Source organism: Sciurus vulgaris (genome assembly GCF_902686455.1).
Source record: "Sciurus vulgaris genome assembly, chromosome: 7".
NCBI lineage: Eukaryota > Metazoa > Chordata > Mammalia > Rodentia > Sciuridae > Sciurus > Sciurus vulgaris.
In genome coordinates, this window is record NC_136467.1 from 1,986,140 (window position 1) to 2,001,961 (window position 15,822).

At 44.2% G+C, this 15,822-nt stretch overlaps 1 protein-coding gene across 19 annotated transcripts in view; it reads right to left on the reverse strand.

The window, feature by feature from the left end:
* Positions 1-15,822, reverse strand: part of AFDN (afadin, adherens junction formation factor) — a 135,687-nt gene that overhangs the window by 44,617 nt on the left and 75,248 nt on the right. For 16 of the 19 annotated variants that reach the window (XM_079146172.1, XM_079146178.1, XM_079146173.1 and 13 more), the window contains 10 exons: positions 14,059-14,128; positions 10,596-10,714; positions 7,122-7,183; positions 6,816-7,021; positions 5,006-5,026; positions 4,133-4,278; positions 3,741-3,835; positions 3,068-3,333; positions 1,665-1,808; positions 7-205 (listed from right to left, as the gene is read on the reverse strand). In XM_079146172.1, coding sequence (XP_079002298.1) covers positions 7-205; positions 1,665-1,808; positions 3,068-3,333; positions 3,741-3,835; positions 4,133-4,278; positions 5,006-5,026; positions 6,816-7,021; positions 7,122-7,183; positions 10,596-10,714; positions 14,059-14,128 — 1,328 coding nt within the window. The remainder of the gene's footprint in view (positions 1-6; positions 206-1,664; positions 1,809-3,067; positions 3,334-3,740; positions 3,836-4,132; positions 4,279-5,005; positions 5,027-6,815; positions 7,022-7,121; positions 7,184-10,595; positions 10,715-14,058; positions 14,129-15,822) is intronic. The other 3 variants (XM_079146179.1, XM_079146186.1, XM_079146185.1) reach the window with 1 other exon arrangement.

Genomic DNA, 15,822 nt, shown 5'->3' on the forward strand with positions numbered 1-15,822 from the left:
ACTTACCTCTCTGGCACAGAGGGTCTAAAAACTCCTGTAAACCGTTTGGAATGTTTCTGACAACATCACAGGAATAGCCATCTTCTGGCAAGAGGAAAGGCAGCTGCAGGTCAGGGTCCTCCTCCAACTGTACGTCCCTCCCGTCGCTGCGGGCTAGCTCATCAGCCGTGTTCTCAGCCACAGCCACCACGTTGTCTATGAGATCCTGTCAGAAACAAACACTGAGTCACAGAAAACGTTCAGCTCCTGAAGTGCGGGACCAGCAGCACTCAGAAGCCAGGTGATCACGGTGGCTCACCACCTCCCAAACACACCTACCTGGTGAAGGGCTCTGGAAAGAGAGCAGGCTCATCCATACTCACTAGGCTGGTTTTGTGAAGCAACAACTCATAGCCAAGTTGCTCACGTTTTAAATGGAGACCGAGATGCCATTAAATCTCAACTACTTATAGCTTCACATAGAAAGAAGCTGGTTAACACTAAAAATGCTGTTTTTCTTTTCCGAATAGTCATTTCTGTGCACAGTTCTTAAACAGCTTTATTTTTCAGTTGTTTATAATCATATTCTTGTTGAATATTTAATAAGAGTGAAAAGGTTGGGTGTGGTAGTGCACACCTCTAATCCAGAGACTGGGGAGGCTGAGGTAGGAGGATCACAAGTTCAAAACCAGCCTTAGCAACTTAGCAAGAGCTTTTCCCAAAATAAAAAATAAAAAGGGACTGGGGATATGGCTTGATGGGTAAGTGTCCCCGGATTCAATCCCCAATACAAAAAAAGGAAACACAGTGCAAAGCTTACACAAAAAAAAAAAAAAATATATATATATATATATATTCAAATGAGTGATTTATGTTTAAAAAACATGTTAACTGCTACATGATACACACAGGGAACTTCAGTCCTAATGGTACAGCTCAATGGATGAAGGGACCCAACTCAGCCATCCTTCTACTCCCACTCCAAACACCAACATGGGCCCTAAGAAGCCACCCAGCCCCATCCTTCCTGCCTCCTCAATGGACAAGCCACCTGCACTTCCACACCAGCCTGGTCGTATCTATTCCTGGAACTCATGCAGATGGGAAGCAGCCTGAGTGTCCTGCATACGGCCTCCCCCGTGCCCCGGGCACGAGCACATGCACCAGGCTGCTGTGGGGCCAGAGTCCACACCTCCTCACTGCAGGTGGCACTCCCTACATAACAACAGCACGCTCTTCTGCCAGGTGGCACTGCTGACGGTGGCTTCAAGTGTTGGCTGTTTCCTGCCTCCGGTTGGCACACAGCAACACTGAAGGGCGGCTCACATAGCCACCACTCAATCCTTGGGGCTCGGACGGTCGCCACGGCGGCGTCTGCAGCAGCTGCCTCTGTACAGAGGACCACCAGGGCAGGCTCTGTGGACTGGGCTCTGTGTGCCATTCCTTCCCGCCAGCAGCGTGCCAGCCCAGCTCAGGCTCTTCCAGATTCAGCTCTTTTTCTTTCTGCTAAAAGACCTGTGTAGTTTCTGTTCCTTGCACTGAACTGCCTCAGATAACTGCAAAATGGTCCCCATAAGATTTTAAGTAAACTAATGTACAAAGTAAGTTGTGAAGCACGTGTTCCTTTTGTCCTCAAATTTTCCCTGTGCAAACACACTCATACTTGGTTGCAACATAACACTCACCGTAGGGATAAAAGGCTCATCGGGTGCACAGTGATAATTTTGTAGTAAGGCTTGAAGCTGCAGTGAATTTAACTTAAAGCAGGTGCTGTTTATATTTGGAATGTCATCAGGTGCATACTTATCCATGGTAAGCAAAGTGGTTGCCTATTTAAAAGAATAAATGATATGAAATGTCATGACTTAAATGTATTTCAAAAATATCCTCTGTAGCTAAGCTTATGCTCTACTGCTGATCAAGTACAAGGCCCTGTTCAAATCCTCAGCAGCAGAAAAAATAAGTGTTTTATGTAATATTTATAAAGCAAAGAACTTGCTTATATAATTTTGAAATTCAGGAAGAAACACACTTTTACTAATATGAACTAATATATTAAACTAAGAGCACCATCTTATAAAGGCATTTAGATGCTCTCTGGATTTTACTATTATACATAATCAGATCCAATTATTAATACTCATAATACATTTCAAAAGTCCCTTAGAGCTGGGCACAGTGCTGTACACCTGTAATCCCATCAGGAGGCTGAGGCAGGAGGACTCCAAGTTCAAACTAGCCTCAGCAACTTATTGAGGCTCCAAGCAACTTAGTGAGAACCTATCTCAGCATAAAAAATAAAAGGGCTGGGGAGTTTCCCAGTGGTTAAGTGACCCTGATACAAAAAAAAAAAAAAAAGTTAGAAGTTTTGAGGCTGCAGATAACTCACTTCCTTAACTGCGAAACACAGTGCCTAGTCTTTGATATAGAAAATTTTCTCAGAGCTAGTCAGGCATTAGGACATGATCTGGCGTGTACACTTTAAAATTGGAATTTATCTTTCACTATGAAGCCTTCTGAAACACACTTCCCTTGTCTCCATACTCTACTGGTTACCTACTTATTGGGGGTCGCACCATGTCCCTCAAAATTCTGATGTTTGGAGGTCTAACCCCCAGTACCTCAAAAAGGGCCGCATTTCAATGTGGCCTTTACAGAGGTAACAAGTCAAAGTGAAGCTGGCAGGCTGTGCGACTGGCATCCTTTCACAATCGTACACGTGGACAGGCATGAACCCAAGGAGAAAGCAGACCTGGGAGGATGCGTCTAAAGCTTAGTTTGCCTGGAACCACCTGAGGCTGGGGAAATCTGGAACAGATTTCCCTCACGGGCACAGAAGGAGGCAGCCCAGCCAACACCCAGATTTCAACTCTGGCCTGCAGAACTGAAAGACAACAAACTTCCATTACACCTTCCAGTTTGTGGTGCTTTTGTAGGGCAGCCCAGGTACTAACGTACCGTTTCACTATTGGTACACAGGAAAACCCAAAAGAGGTGCTGAGTTTTCATCACATCTAAACTCTTGTCCATCGCACACCTGACACATTTGCCATAAAATACATCACCCTGGGATGGGAACCACACTCACCTGCACAATCCTGCTCAAGTGACAGTCCGCAGCCAGTTCCAGACCCTGCTTCTCTGCCCAGGCTTCAATATGTCCCAACTGCTGGCGAATGATTGCTCCCCAATAGTGGGAGCACAGTCCTGAGTCTGGGTCTGTCACCAATCTGTTGAACAGCCACATATTGATGAAGTGGAACAGCTGAGAGAAAAGCTGGATGGTCAGAGCAGCGTTGACTCTGCAGCGCCGCAGCAAGGACATGGCTCCCGTGAGCGTGTGCAGCACGTCATCTGTCCAAGACACAGAATGAAGACATGCCAAATGTCACCCGAGAACTTCTGAACCACACCTAACTCAAACATGGCAGCTATGGTGGTCACTGTGTTGACTTCCTTTTAACAAGTACCAATCTCTCTCCAGTAGGAAACAGTGGCAAGGTCTTAAAGTACTCATTGTTACTAACTGACCACTCTCCACATGCATGATCACTCAAAAGACTCAAAGTATGACTAGCATGACATGCCCAGAAGGAACTATTCATAGACCAAACAGACAGTGGTCACGAGTTATTATTTTCAAGACTGCCAAATTCAGAGAGACATCTCATTTATTTAAAAACACAACCTTACATATTCTAAACATTAAGATGGAGCTAAATATGAAGGGAGAGGAGGGAGAGAGCACAGGACAGCCAAACCTATTTTTGGTCTTTGTAGAGTGTTCTCTTCAGGATCATCCAGAAAGGCGGGCATGTAGTTATTCAGTTCTGACTGAAGACAGTGGACCAGGTATCTGAAAGCATTAGACAAGCTCGATCATCTCAGCACCATGCTCCAGCACTGCCAGACATGCTACCACAGGGGAAACAACCTGCACTCTTTAGAAATATTTCCCATTCGGAAAAACAAGAGTCTCACTATTCTCAGGATTCCTGAAACAGAGCTCAGTGAATCCGAGACTCTCAACCAACACCTCTGGCTTATGCTCCTTAGCACTTATCTTCAATTAAGGTAAATAAAACACCGACACTTGCTTTGGAAACTGAACAAGAAAGGATAGAATTCGATTCTACAAAACTGTGCTCCTCACTTAAATGCCATCTGAACCAGATGCGCGAGAACGTCCTGGGCATCGAGCGTGATCCGACTGAGGTCTCGGTCCTGCTTGATGAAGTTGAGCAGCTCGGAGGCGTTGGCCATCCAGAAGGCAAGTGCCCCTGCAATGTTCTTCTGCTTCTGTGGGCAGAGCACAGCTCCATCACAAACATGGCACAAGTACAGGGACAGCCACAGACAGGATGCTCCTGAAGCTGCAAGGACAGACCAGTACCTTCCACTTCCACCCAGCAATTGACCACAGATACCAGATACTTGCAGAGGGAATTTGGATGTATACAGAGATTGGGAAGCAACAGCCACTGCAATTGCTTCTTAGGACCCATGTACACAGGCATGGGTCAATCAGCTCTGGTTCAAGCAATCGGTGGAGAAATGGAGATATCAAGTAATACAACACCAAATTGTAGGTTGTGCGTTATCTGGTAATCTGTGCAGTATACACAAATGTATCCATGGTTACCCACAGCCACCCTGATACTCGCAGTCACTGGCACGGACACCATGCGACTCAGTATCCAGTACTGATCTATCGCGTCCTCTCCCGACCACATGTGCAGGCCAGGCAACCTCAGATGAGAGAAAGAGTAGGAACCAAAGACAAATAATAAGGAGAAGAAACAGAACTCTGGTCATCTCATATCCACACTGAAGTGCATTAAGCAGAAATTATGAAATGCTGATAAAAGTTGCACAGTATAAGGGGTTTTAGTACTGCGTGTTCAGTTGCTGGATGAGGGTTATGAACTTTGTCCAGGTGCTATAGTGTCGTACTGGACATGGAAGCAGCATGAGAAACTCAGCTAAGCCAACGCAGCTAGGAGCAGCTCCCAGCAGTATGTCCTACCTGATCAACCTGGTCTACCTCCTGGAGAAAAACAGACGGGGAAATCAGCAGAACAAGAGAAAGAAACGTGTAAACAATCATGACAGTTTAAAAAAATCAAAACACTAACATGAAGGTACGACATGAAGGTACAACACTCAGTTATGTTATTTCCAATTACATTTCATCTATGATTCTGAAGCAGCTTTGGAAGTACATGACATAAAGGATTAGTTTCATGTTCTTAAAATTGACACAGTAATTAAATGAATTTTAGTTTATCTATAAAGATGATGTCATAATAAAACACACATGAACATACTGATCTATTTAAAAGATAGGCAAAGGAAGGACTTCTAGACATCCTTCAATGACACCGTATGCTTAAGGCCCATGAGCTGAGTGTCCATTCCAGAGTTAACTAGTGGAAATGAAAGAGACAGGAAAGACCAGTACAAACATCAAAGCAAAAGCTGAGAGTTTAAAAATGCATGAAGAACTTACATTGCACCTACACAAAAGGGAACAAATGGGACTTTGGAAGCAGAATTTAAGTTATTTGTTGTCACAGTTCTTGTCCACTAATCTGAAGCTTCGAAGCCCTGTCCTAATAGCGGTGGCTGCCCTGACTAGTGGACATTGGCAAGGACACATCTACCAAGGACAGTCTGTGGCTGGCTTCAGTCTAAGATGTGCTTTTCAATTTCAAAAACAAAGGGAGACACAAGCAGTGGCTCTGAATGACAACTGAAAAGGAAACTCATGCTTGCCAATAAAATGATGATATCAAACTCACAAAAAGGTGAAAAAGTGATCCAAATAAAATGGTCTTTCTATCTATTTCTTAGCTTAAGTAAGAGAATCATAACCCCACCGTATTCACATCATGCTAATTAATCGAATGTGAAGGCAACATTTTGGTTTTTAAAAACAATTCTGAGGGAATTAAAAGATCACCTTAGTTTCCCCCAAATGGTCTTGCAGGAGGAAAACAACCAAACCATCTACCCAATCATTTAACATCATATTACTAGAGTGTTATATCTGAGTAAGACACTCTTAAAATCTGTAAATCTTCCACTAAGGACTTAAAAGATTGAACCCTCAAATGAAACTCTGCTATCCCAATCTTGTCAACTGTAGATCGAGAGAGTACTTAGAGGAACCAAACCATTCTACCAACAGAATGCACCCTCCTGTCCTGAAAGGTTCAAGACAGGTTCATGAAAGGATTTCATCCTAAGTGAGAAATCTGTCCTGATGCCCACTGCTCCTCTATGTATGTGATCAGAAACAGACCACTCCCACAAGAGCACAGTGGACACACCCAGGGAATAGCACAGGCCAGGCCCACGACACATTAAAGGTGGCAGCTGCCAGGAGTGGCAGGCCTGAGTCAGTGATGGAGCCTTTTGGACAGGGTAGTCACACAACACTGTGCATGCACTAACTGCTACTGACTTATTCAGATCAAAAAAGACAACTGTTTCACATTATGTAAATTACACTTCGATAGTCATTTTAAGGAAAATGCTATACAAATGCACAAAAGTCTCAACACTTGCTCACAACCACTGAGGCAACTGTAAGGTCTTTCCCAAGATACACGGTTTCATCTTCATTTAAAGTTTATAGGGAAAAAAGAGATAAAGGTCTATAATTCCTCTGAACATCTTAAGGCACACACTTTCTACACTCTAGCTATAACTCATCTAGAAAGGAGAGCCTCAGGACAGTCATATGTGCAGCAGGCCAGAAGTGTGAAGGACTGGCCTTTCCTGTCCCAGTGCTAACCCCATTGTACTAACCCCAAGTCTCCTGCCACACTCACCTGGATCACCCCCTCCATCATGCTCACCATCTTGTTGACCACGGCGATGACCTTGTGCGTGCGCTCTGTAGGACTGACATCGGGCCTGTGCTGGCTGGATAGCACATGCCGACAGGCCATGTACAGCACATATGTAGGGGACAACTTAAAATGCACTGTAGAGCTATTAGTGTAATTGATGATGGCAGATAGAAAGGAATCTTCAGCTGTAAAAAGATTGTAAAACAGAAAAGAGAATGTAAGAATCATATGGAGAAAAAATGAACAAGAAATAAAGCACCAACAGCAGAATCTGAAATTACTCACAACTTTCCCTGAATTCAATGCTTGCAGGCAGTATCAGTTCTGGCCCAGAAGCATCCTGAGTTCTAAAGAAGGAAAGTTTAAAACATGGTCACACATTTAGCAACATCACTAGCAGCCTAGGAGATTTCTACAACTACTTTTTAAGTCTCCTACAGAGTTTTCAAATGGGAAATAAAAACCAGCGCAGCCTGGCCTCACAGGTGATCTCCTCAGACACTGAGGAGTGTGGACAGGAGCAACTTTACCGGCACGCCCACTGGATGCCAGCTCTTTGGGCACAGACTTCCATGCCACAGCAGCTCTGACACATGATCCCGGGTTGTCAGCAAGCACTTCTGCTGGCACAGGGCTCAGATGTCCTGCACCCACTATGGCATGGCTCAGGTGGCAGTGTAGAGACACCACAGGAGACACTTAGAGAAGCTGAGCCATGGTGAGCTGGACCCCGAGTCCAGCGTGTCCTAGAAGCGGGACACCATTTGTCCTTCTCTACTGATGGCTACCAGACAAGAAGACTCCTAGGGTTCTGCTTGCCAGTCAGTATTACAGCCTTGAAGACATCTACTTACCCCCATCTTCTTAAGGTACTTTTCAATCAGTTGGCCTGACATTACATAAATATGGAACTATCAAAAAATAAAAATAAAGAAAAAACTAGAATTTGGAGCACTTCTAAGAATCAGCATTGTGCTATGTTTACATATTTCCAGGTTTTCAGGATCAAATTAATTCAAAAGGTAGGGATGTTTCTATTATTGTTAAGAGTTCTTTGCTGTAAGAGAGTTCTTTGAATAGAGGGTCACCACCTAACAGTGAGGCATAAGGTGACCTTTTGTTGTGACAATGGTCAAAACACATTTTAAAGCCACTGCTATGCATAGACTTTCATTCAAGAGAAACCGTCACAATTCCAATTTAAACCTCCTACTTTCCCCAGTGGACAGTGCTTAGCTTAAATACCCTTTCTCTTACATGTATAATTAGGACCGTGAAGTTTACTTTGCTATTAGCTACACTTTATATGTAATATTTACCAAAAGCTAGATATACACACAAATGAGTGATTAGCTTCCCTAACATTTCAAAATCTTTATCATTTAGTAAATTTTAACAAACAGGAAGAATTTTCAAATACTCTGTCTTTGAAAAATAAGAAAACTGATAGCAGAAGCCAAGGAACACGTGTCCTACCTTTCTGTAAACAAGAGAAAACTGAGTTGTTTGGATTAGAGACTTACACTGCAAGGAAAATATCCATTCCGTTAAATACTGACTTGGATCAACCTGAGATTAGCACGAATTCAAACAGATCATGTATCTGCGAGATGGAAAGCCAGCACAGCTGTTGGACATCTGAAGCTGAGCTAGGAGGCAGACCCTGGGCGACCACCTGCCAGCAGCAACACTTCATTCTAGAGACTGACAGCTGGTGGTTAGGTGCCGAAGCAAGCATTTGGAATCACTGGTACACTCACTGAATGAATAAACCAGATAGCCAGAAAAGTGAAACCCGGGCTGGGTTATCAATCTCCCTTCTCCTCACCCTCCCCGAGTACCAGGTGAACAAAGAGAACAAGAACACGGTGTGCATTAGCACAAGCTACTGCACTCCTAAGAGCAAAGCCCCTTCTTATCAAATTGGGTTCTTCAAAGTTTATTTTCCAGCCCATGATTTGATCATTTGGATTTAACTCAATAATTTAGAAAAACAAAGACACACTTTTTTTTTTCTTTTTTGGTACTGGCGATTGAACCCAGGGACACTTAACCACTGAGTCACATTCCTAGCCCTCTTTTTGTATTTTATTAGAGACAGAGTCTCACTGAGATGCTTAGGGCTTCAATGAGTTGCTGAGGCTGACTACAAACTCATGATCCTCCTGCCTCAGCCTCCAGAGCCACTGGGATCACAGGCGTGTGCCACTGTGCCTAGCCCAAAGACTCTCTTACAAGCAGAATACAAAATACAAAATTACAAAATACAAAATTCTCAATGACTACCTCTCTCTTATACTGCTATATTTACAGACACCTAAACTGCAGACAGACAATTACTTTCAATTTCTTAATATCCCACAAAATGAACCTGGATAAACTAATTATTTGTTTCATAATTTTAACAAATCTGGTAAAAATAAGGTTAAACTGTGATTAGAAAAACAAATTGTGACCATAAAAGGATTTTTTAAACTAAAATTAGTATTTAAGGAGCACCCTTGTATATTGGTAAAGGAATAAGAAATACATGTCACAGTTTCCAGTTTATAGATGTTTGAGTGAGGATGTGAATCCAGATGGGGAGGGAAAGACTGCGTAGGATGTGTAACATTAATAAATAGGGGTGGTGTGTTAATGTGGTGTCAGAATACCCAAATGATGGTTAATCATATGTCAGAAATTCACTTTTTATAAGAACACATTTTAATTAAATATTTTAAGGTAAGATGAGTTTGTAAAGACTTAGGGTCTTGTCTGAACTGTTATCAGGCTGCTTTGTGGACACTGAGACAAGAAGAAAGCAAAAGAGCCTTTCCTCACATTCCTGCCTCATTCTCACTGTCTTTACATATACAGCTTTGGAACAAGTGATGCTTATTTAATTGGTGTAGTCATAAAATCCGAGTCACTTTAATGAGTACATTTAAAATACTATTTGATCACTGGGACGGAGGACACTGAAGTTCTGCAATGCACAGTGACCTCTGCTGGAAGATGGGAAACTGAATAGCTGCCTCCCCACCTCCTGCCTCAGCTACTGCATGGCTGACAGGGAAAAGTCAGATGGCTTCCTCCACCATGTACTGAACAACACAAGGTTCTGCTATTACTTTTTAACACACACACACTGTCCAGGAAGTCATGAGGACACAGAATTTCAACTTATTAAGGTGAGACATTAAAAATCTTCAGAAAAAGAAACAGAAAGCAGGAGTACTCTATCCTAAAGATCAGGTAAGAATGAAGCCAGGGGAAAAACCATCTATCCTCCACCTGTCTGCACAGAGAGCCCACCATGTCAGGCATAGGGGCCACACAGGGTACTCTGACACACTTCAAAATTCTCTTCAAAGTCAGTTTGGCTTTATATCTTTCTAAACATTAAGATTTCTTCTAGAAATGGGTGAAGTGACTAGTTTCCTCTGAATAAGAGAGGTATCAGTATTAAGATCCTGTAAAAACCTCTTTCTCCACATGTTGTTACAGAGCAGGCCATCTGGAAGAGCCACCTTATAACTCAAGGTACAGCTTGCATCAACCCAGTAACACTACAGCATGAGTGAGGGACACACTTACTGACCAGGCAATTTTTTTTTTTTTAATTCAGAAACACATAAAGAAAATACCTTAAAGATATGATTGAAAGCATTCTTAAAATGTCATTCTAAAAACGTCAGTTCTGTAGTGCGCTATCTCTTGCCTCGAAGCCCTCCAGGAATGCTTTCCCTTCTCACAGTTACACACAACACTCCCTACCTGCTCTCTTGCCTGCGGTAATCCTGCTGCTGATCCACTCGGATCATGGGCTTCACCATCCCTCGTTCAGCGGTGCTGGAGGTCGAGGATACCCTGTCGCTGTCCAGTCTGGTGGTGCTCTGTGCCAGGGAAGCAAAGTGTGTCAGTGTGCATGCAAACAAGGCTCTGCATTGTGCGCTCAGCACTGTAGACAGATGCTGGATGCAGGTCTGCTTGTGGGGCAGGCACAGCCCAGCCAGGTCAATGCCCACCAGCCAGTCCACAGCAGCATGCCCAAAGCATATGGCACTGTGAGCAACATGAAATTCTGGCCATTTCTGTTTTCAAGAACTGGGAGTGAGCTAGAAAAGGAAAGTGCCCATGCACAAGGATTCTCATAGAGCAGAATGACAACATGACTCCACTCCCAAGAATTTTTCTGAAGTTCAGCCAAGAGGTGAAAACTGTGTACAGCATAAGCAGTTGGGGTCTTCTGTTTATTTTTCATCTTACGAACAGATTTAGAAAGCCTACTTATTTTACAGCTCAAAACCTAGCGAATTCAGCACAGAAGCTAGTTTATTTCTAATCATTAAAAAGCAAAATCATGTGGAGACCTGATATGATAAAGTTAAGTACTTATAAACAGTAGACATTCCTAAACATTTGCAAGGCACACAAGAAAGAGGACAAAACCATCAAAACATTCAAAGTTACAGATGATAAATTATCTGCACCAAAAAATGATGCAAGAAATCATCTACTATAGAAACTGAATGTAGGTAAGGGGTAAATGAGGATTGTCCTTATCTTACTACCCAAAGATTAAAATTGAGTATGTATTTTTTCAGTTTTTCATATTTTCCATAAGTGGGATCATATAACCCATTTTGTAAAATACTCTTCATATACTGTAAACAACTTACATCACTAATTTTTATATTATGGAGTCATAAATGGCTATACACTATCTTGTTATCTATTCCTCATAGTTCATTAAGTCATTAATGCTTTATGACATTGTTGGGCTAATCAGCATAGAGTGCTATGACGACGGTGCTGTGGATGTACGTATCTGTGCACCACGATCACTCCAGGAGACACACTCACGGAAATCGTTGGATACACGTATCTGTGCACCACAGTCACTCCAGGAGACACACTCACGGAAATCGTTGGATATACGTATCTGTGCACCACGTCACTCCAGGAGACACACTCACGGAAATCTAATGGATACACGTATCTGTGTACCACAATCACTCCAGGAGACACACTCACGGAAATCGTTGGATATACGTATCTGTGCACCACAGTCACTCCAGGAGACACACTCACGGAAATCTAATGGATACACGTATCTGTGCACCACGATCACTCCAGGAGACACATCACGGAAATCGAATTCCCTGGCCAATCACTGGCAATAGGATTTGTAACAAAAATCTGTTACAAATGCTAGTAAATAAATCACGGCATATTTACATCCACGTAAGTTTGCTTTACTTAACTTTTAAAAACGTAAGGACGTGTTCACAAAGTGACAATTGAAGGAAGTAAGACAGAAAGGTGTGGAGAGAGATCTGCCCATTTGTGCTGAACCGTGTCAAGGAACACTCGTGTGCACAGCTCAGGAAGGGCCAGGGACACGTTCTTCACTCCCTTCTCTCTACCTGCCAGGGCTGCCTTGTCAACGACAGCTGCTTCTGAGAGATGGCCCTGCCTGGCTCCAGCGCTCTTGCTCAACTCTGCAGGAGGTGAGTGCTGAGACTACGAAGTGCCAGCACCTGTCTAGGCAAGGGAGGCATGGCAGAGGCTGTGGAGCAAGAAACTGGTACCCAGAGCTCACAATCCCTTCCAACGGGAGAGGCCAGCTCACGCAGGAGCAGGCCAGTGGGCCGAGCAGCAGCAGAGCTGGCAGATCAGGAGGGAAGTTGAAGCCAGATAGGGCACCAGCAGCACTGCATGCACACTTCTAAAGTGGGAGGATGGCACAGAGGTAGACCCAGCAACCATCATGCCACGATGAACCAGAGCCCTCTGAGGCAGACACGCAGCGTGCCTGTTCCCGTCAGAGGATGAGCCAAGGAAAGGAATAAGGGAAGCCTCCGTCAGGCTTGTGTTGGGCGATGTCCTACGGACGGTGATATCATTTACAAAGATGGAGAAGGACCAGGGGAAGAAGTAAGTTTGAAAAAGAGAATCCAGTCTTGTACTAGCTATGTTAACTGTGAAGTATACTCACACAGCCACATGGAGATGTCAAGCAACCCTCTGGAGACTGCAGTTTGGAAAGGTCGGATGACAGACATACACAATGAATGTCAGATGGTGAAGCTTAGGCAACAGGGCAAGATTACCAAGAGCACATGCATAAATAGAATAGGAGGGGCCTTGGCCCTCCCAACTGCAGAAGACAAGTCTTCAAGGAAAAAGGACCAACCAGCAGTCAGCCTGAGCAGGGACCCCGAGGCAGTTGGGAAGGGTCAGGAGACGACAGCCCGGAAATCAAAAGAAAGCACATCCAGGAGTGGTACACAGCTGAGAACTGCCACAAAGGGCAGAGCAGAAAGCCAGGCTGCCTCTGGCAGTTGGAGGAGCCAGCAGGAGCAGATCGGAGTATGGGGTCAGGAGTGGAGACAGCCACAACTCAGGACTGTTCCCAAGAAACTGCAATATGAACTGAACAGGAAAATGGACTCGACAGCCGGGGGCAGGGGGGTGGGGGGGCGCACAGCAAGGGTCCCTAAAACCAGGAGGTCCTGCGATGTGCTCTGATGTGGGAGAGTACGCCCAGGCCTTGCTGCATCATGGCCACCCTGAGCAACACCCTAAGTGCTGCCCCTCCCCTAGAACCAGGGTGAGTGGGGCGAGCCTGTGGTTTGCTTCAACCAGTACAAGGCAGAGGTACAATGCCATGCCCACCCTGGGCCTACCCCTTAGAAAGGTCTAGAAGTGCCAGGTTCTGTGAGTTGCCATGCAACTAGAAGGCCAGCAAACCAAATGGCCCATAGTTCCAAGTATACCGTACAACTGCAAACGAAGACAATGCCTGCTGTGGCAGCCACAGAGCTTCAGCATGGCTTGTGATCTAGCACTGATGACCACATGAGGAGGGGACAAACCGCATGAGCACTACGGGACGGCTGAGAAGGGCCGTGGCTAAGAGGGCAAGCGCAGGTCAGCTCGCACACCGAGGGTGACGAGAGCAGTGCAGACCCCCCAACAGGGTGGGCACACACAGGAGAAGCCCCAGGACAGGTGTGCTCCTCGTGGAAGAGAAAGCACGACAGCTCCGCATGGGAGAAAGAAGCAGCGCTCTAACTGCCTTCGTGCTTCACTATGGAGCAACGGCAGAGCAGGGACCCACGGGAAGGGCCGCTGTGAAGCCTGTCTCCACGGAGTGCTGTGGGCACGTGACCAGCGCGTGGCCAGTGTGTCTGCCTACGGCGTCCTCTCAGGTCACGGGCGTGCCACTACCTACCCTGCTCGTCGGCAGTGCTGTCCCACTGTGGACATCTCCTCCCAGATCGAAGGTTGTTTCCTGAACAGCCCTGGCCGAATAAAAAGAAACATGGAATTAATTTTCAACTGACAGGGCAAAGTTTCTCGATAATTCAGCAAGAACAGTTAGTTAAATATCCCAGAGTTCAAACATTGTCAAGAAAATTCTTTATTTTCAGCACATGGATTTACAGAATTAAAAAAAAAAAAAAAAAAAAAAACTATGGTAAATTTATGAACTCTTCTTACTGGTACGAACTGAACACTCTGAAGATTGTATTTTCCTAAAAACTAATAACAAGGAACTAAATGGACATAAACGAAGAGGATATTTCATAATATTTGGTCTGCAAATGACATAAATGGAGTGCACAGAGTTCATTGATATGTATATGACGTGTGCAGAGGTGCTCAGGACCCTCTCTGTGGACACAGCCACGGCAAAGGTGAGCACAGAGGCTAGGAGCCGCCTGCTCAAGAGACAGCTGATGGAGTTAGAATCACATGGACATCACTACTTAAACTACAATAAAGACCTGGGAAACTTTCAATGATTCTAGTCATCTAATCAAGAAAAATCCTAGTTTGAACACTTTTAAAAATATCTCAAAATACCAAAACTTCTAAATGCATCATTATTAAAAAGTAACACAGAATAAAACAAAATACCATTTTTCTGAGTAAAAAGGGTGAATCAAGCCCTGGTCCCAACCTAAGGAGAAAAAGATCCCTAAAATCACCTGGAATCAAAGGTGATCAACGGCTAATGTTCTGGACTGCTACACAGAAAATTAAAAAGAAAATCTCTTTTGTTCTAATATTTGAAAAATATATGGCCTATAATTTCAAAGCACCATGCTACCTGGAATTTTTACTGAAGTTCAATCTATAGAATTAAATAAGGAAGTGTTATAGTAGCATAAACGATTTTCCAAATTAGAAAAGCAGGTATAAATTCCTCTACCTCTTAAGAAAATAAACTATCTTGTAATGCAAAATAATACAATGCTTTAAGTAGTAACTTTTGAAAAAAGTTCAAGATTTTACTGCAGGCTAAAATACTTATCAACATTCTATAAACATCCCCAAGTTTTTCTTAATCATCATCTGTCACCAACACATTCACAAAAACGTGGATGTGCTCTGCTGGCCCAATGCTACTGGCTCTCTGACGGGGACAGAGATACCCAGCTGGCCCTCCATGCTGCTGCCTGTCAGAGCTGCACGCACACATCTCCTTCCTGTGCTCCTCTTAAGGATAGTACACCAGTATGCTGCCTTCTTGCTCTTCATGATTAATACCCAGTGACCAATTCACAGCGCCATGAAGAGCTCTTTGACCCTCCCTCCAAAGCTACCTCCCTCAAACTGAGAGTGGGCTATCTGTGCTGTTTGGTACCTGAGCAAATCCAGAGTGACTTAGTACATGGCTGTGATGGGTGCCACCTTCCTGTCCTCAGTACTGAAACCATGGGAGCACAGCCCCTGGCATCCGACAGACACACACTAGATGCACACATGATGCATCAGTGCGTTATTCCAGACTGACCCTCGGTACCAAGTTTGCCACCTGCTGGTAGATGCCTGCAAGGATCTGGAGGTGGGCTCTGACATCTGTATCCAAGAGCTTGGCTATTACCTCAGAAATGCTTGTGGCAGCTGGACAGTAGAACAAAATGACTATTTACAAAAAGAGAGCTCTTTCTAATTTATGAATGGTATAGTCAACCACAAGCGGTTTTCA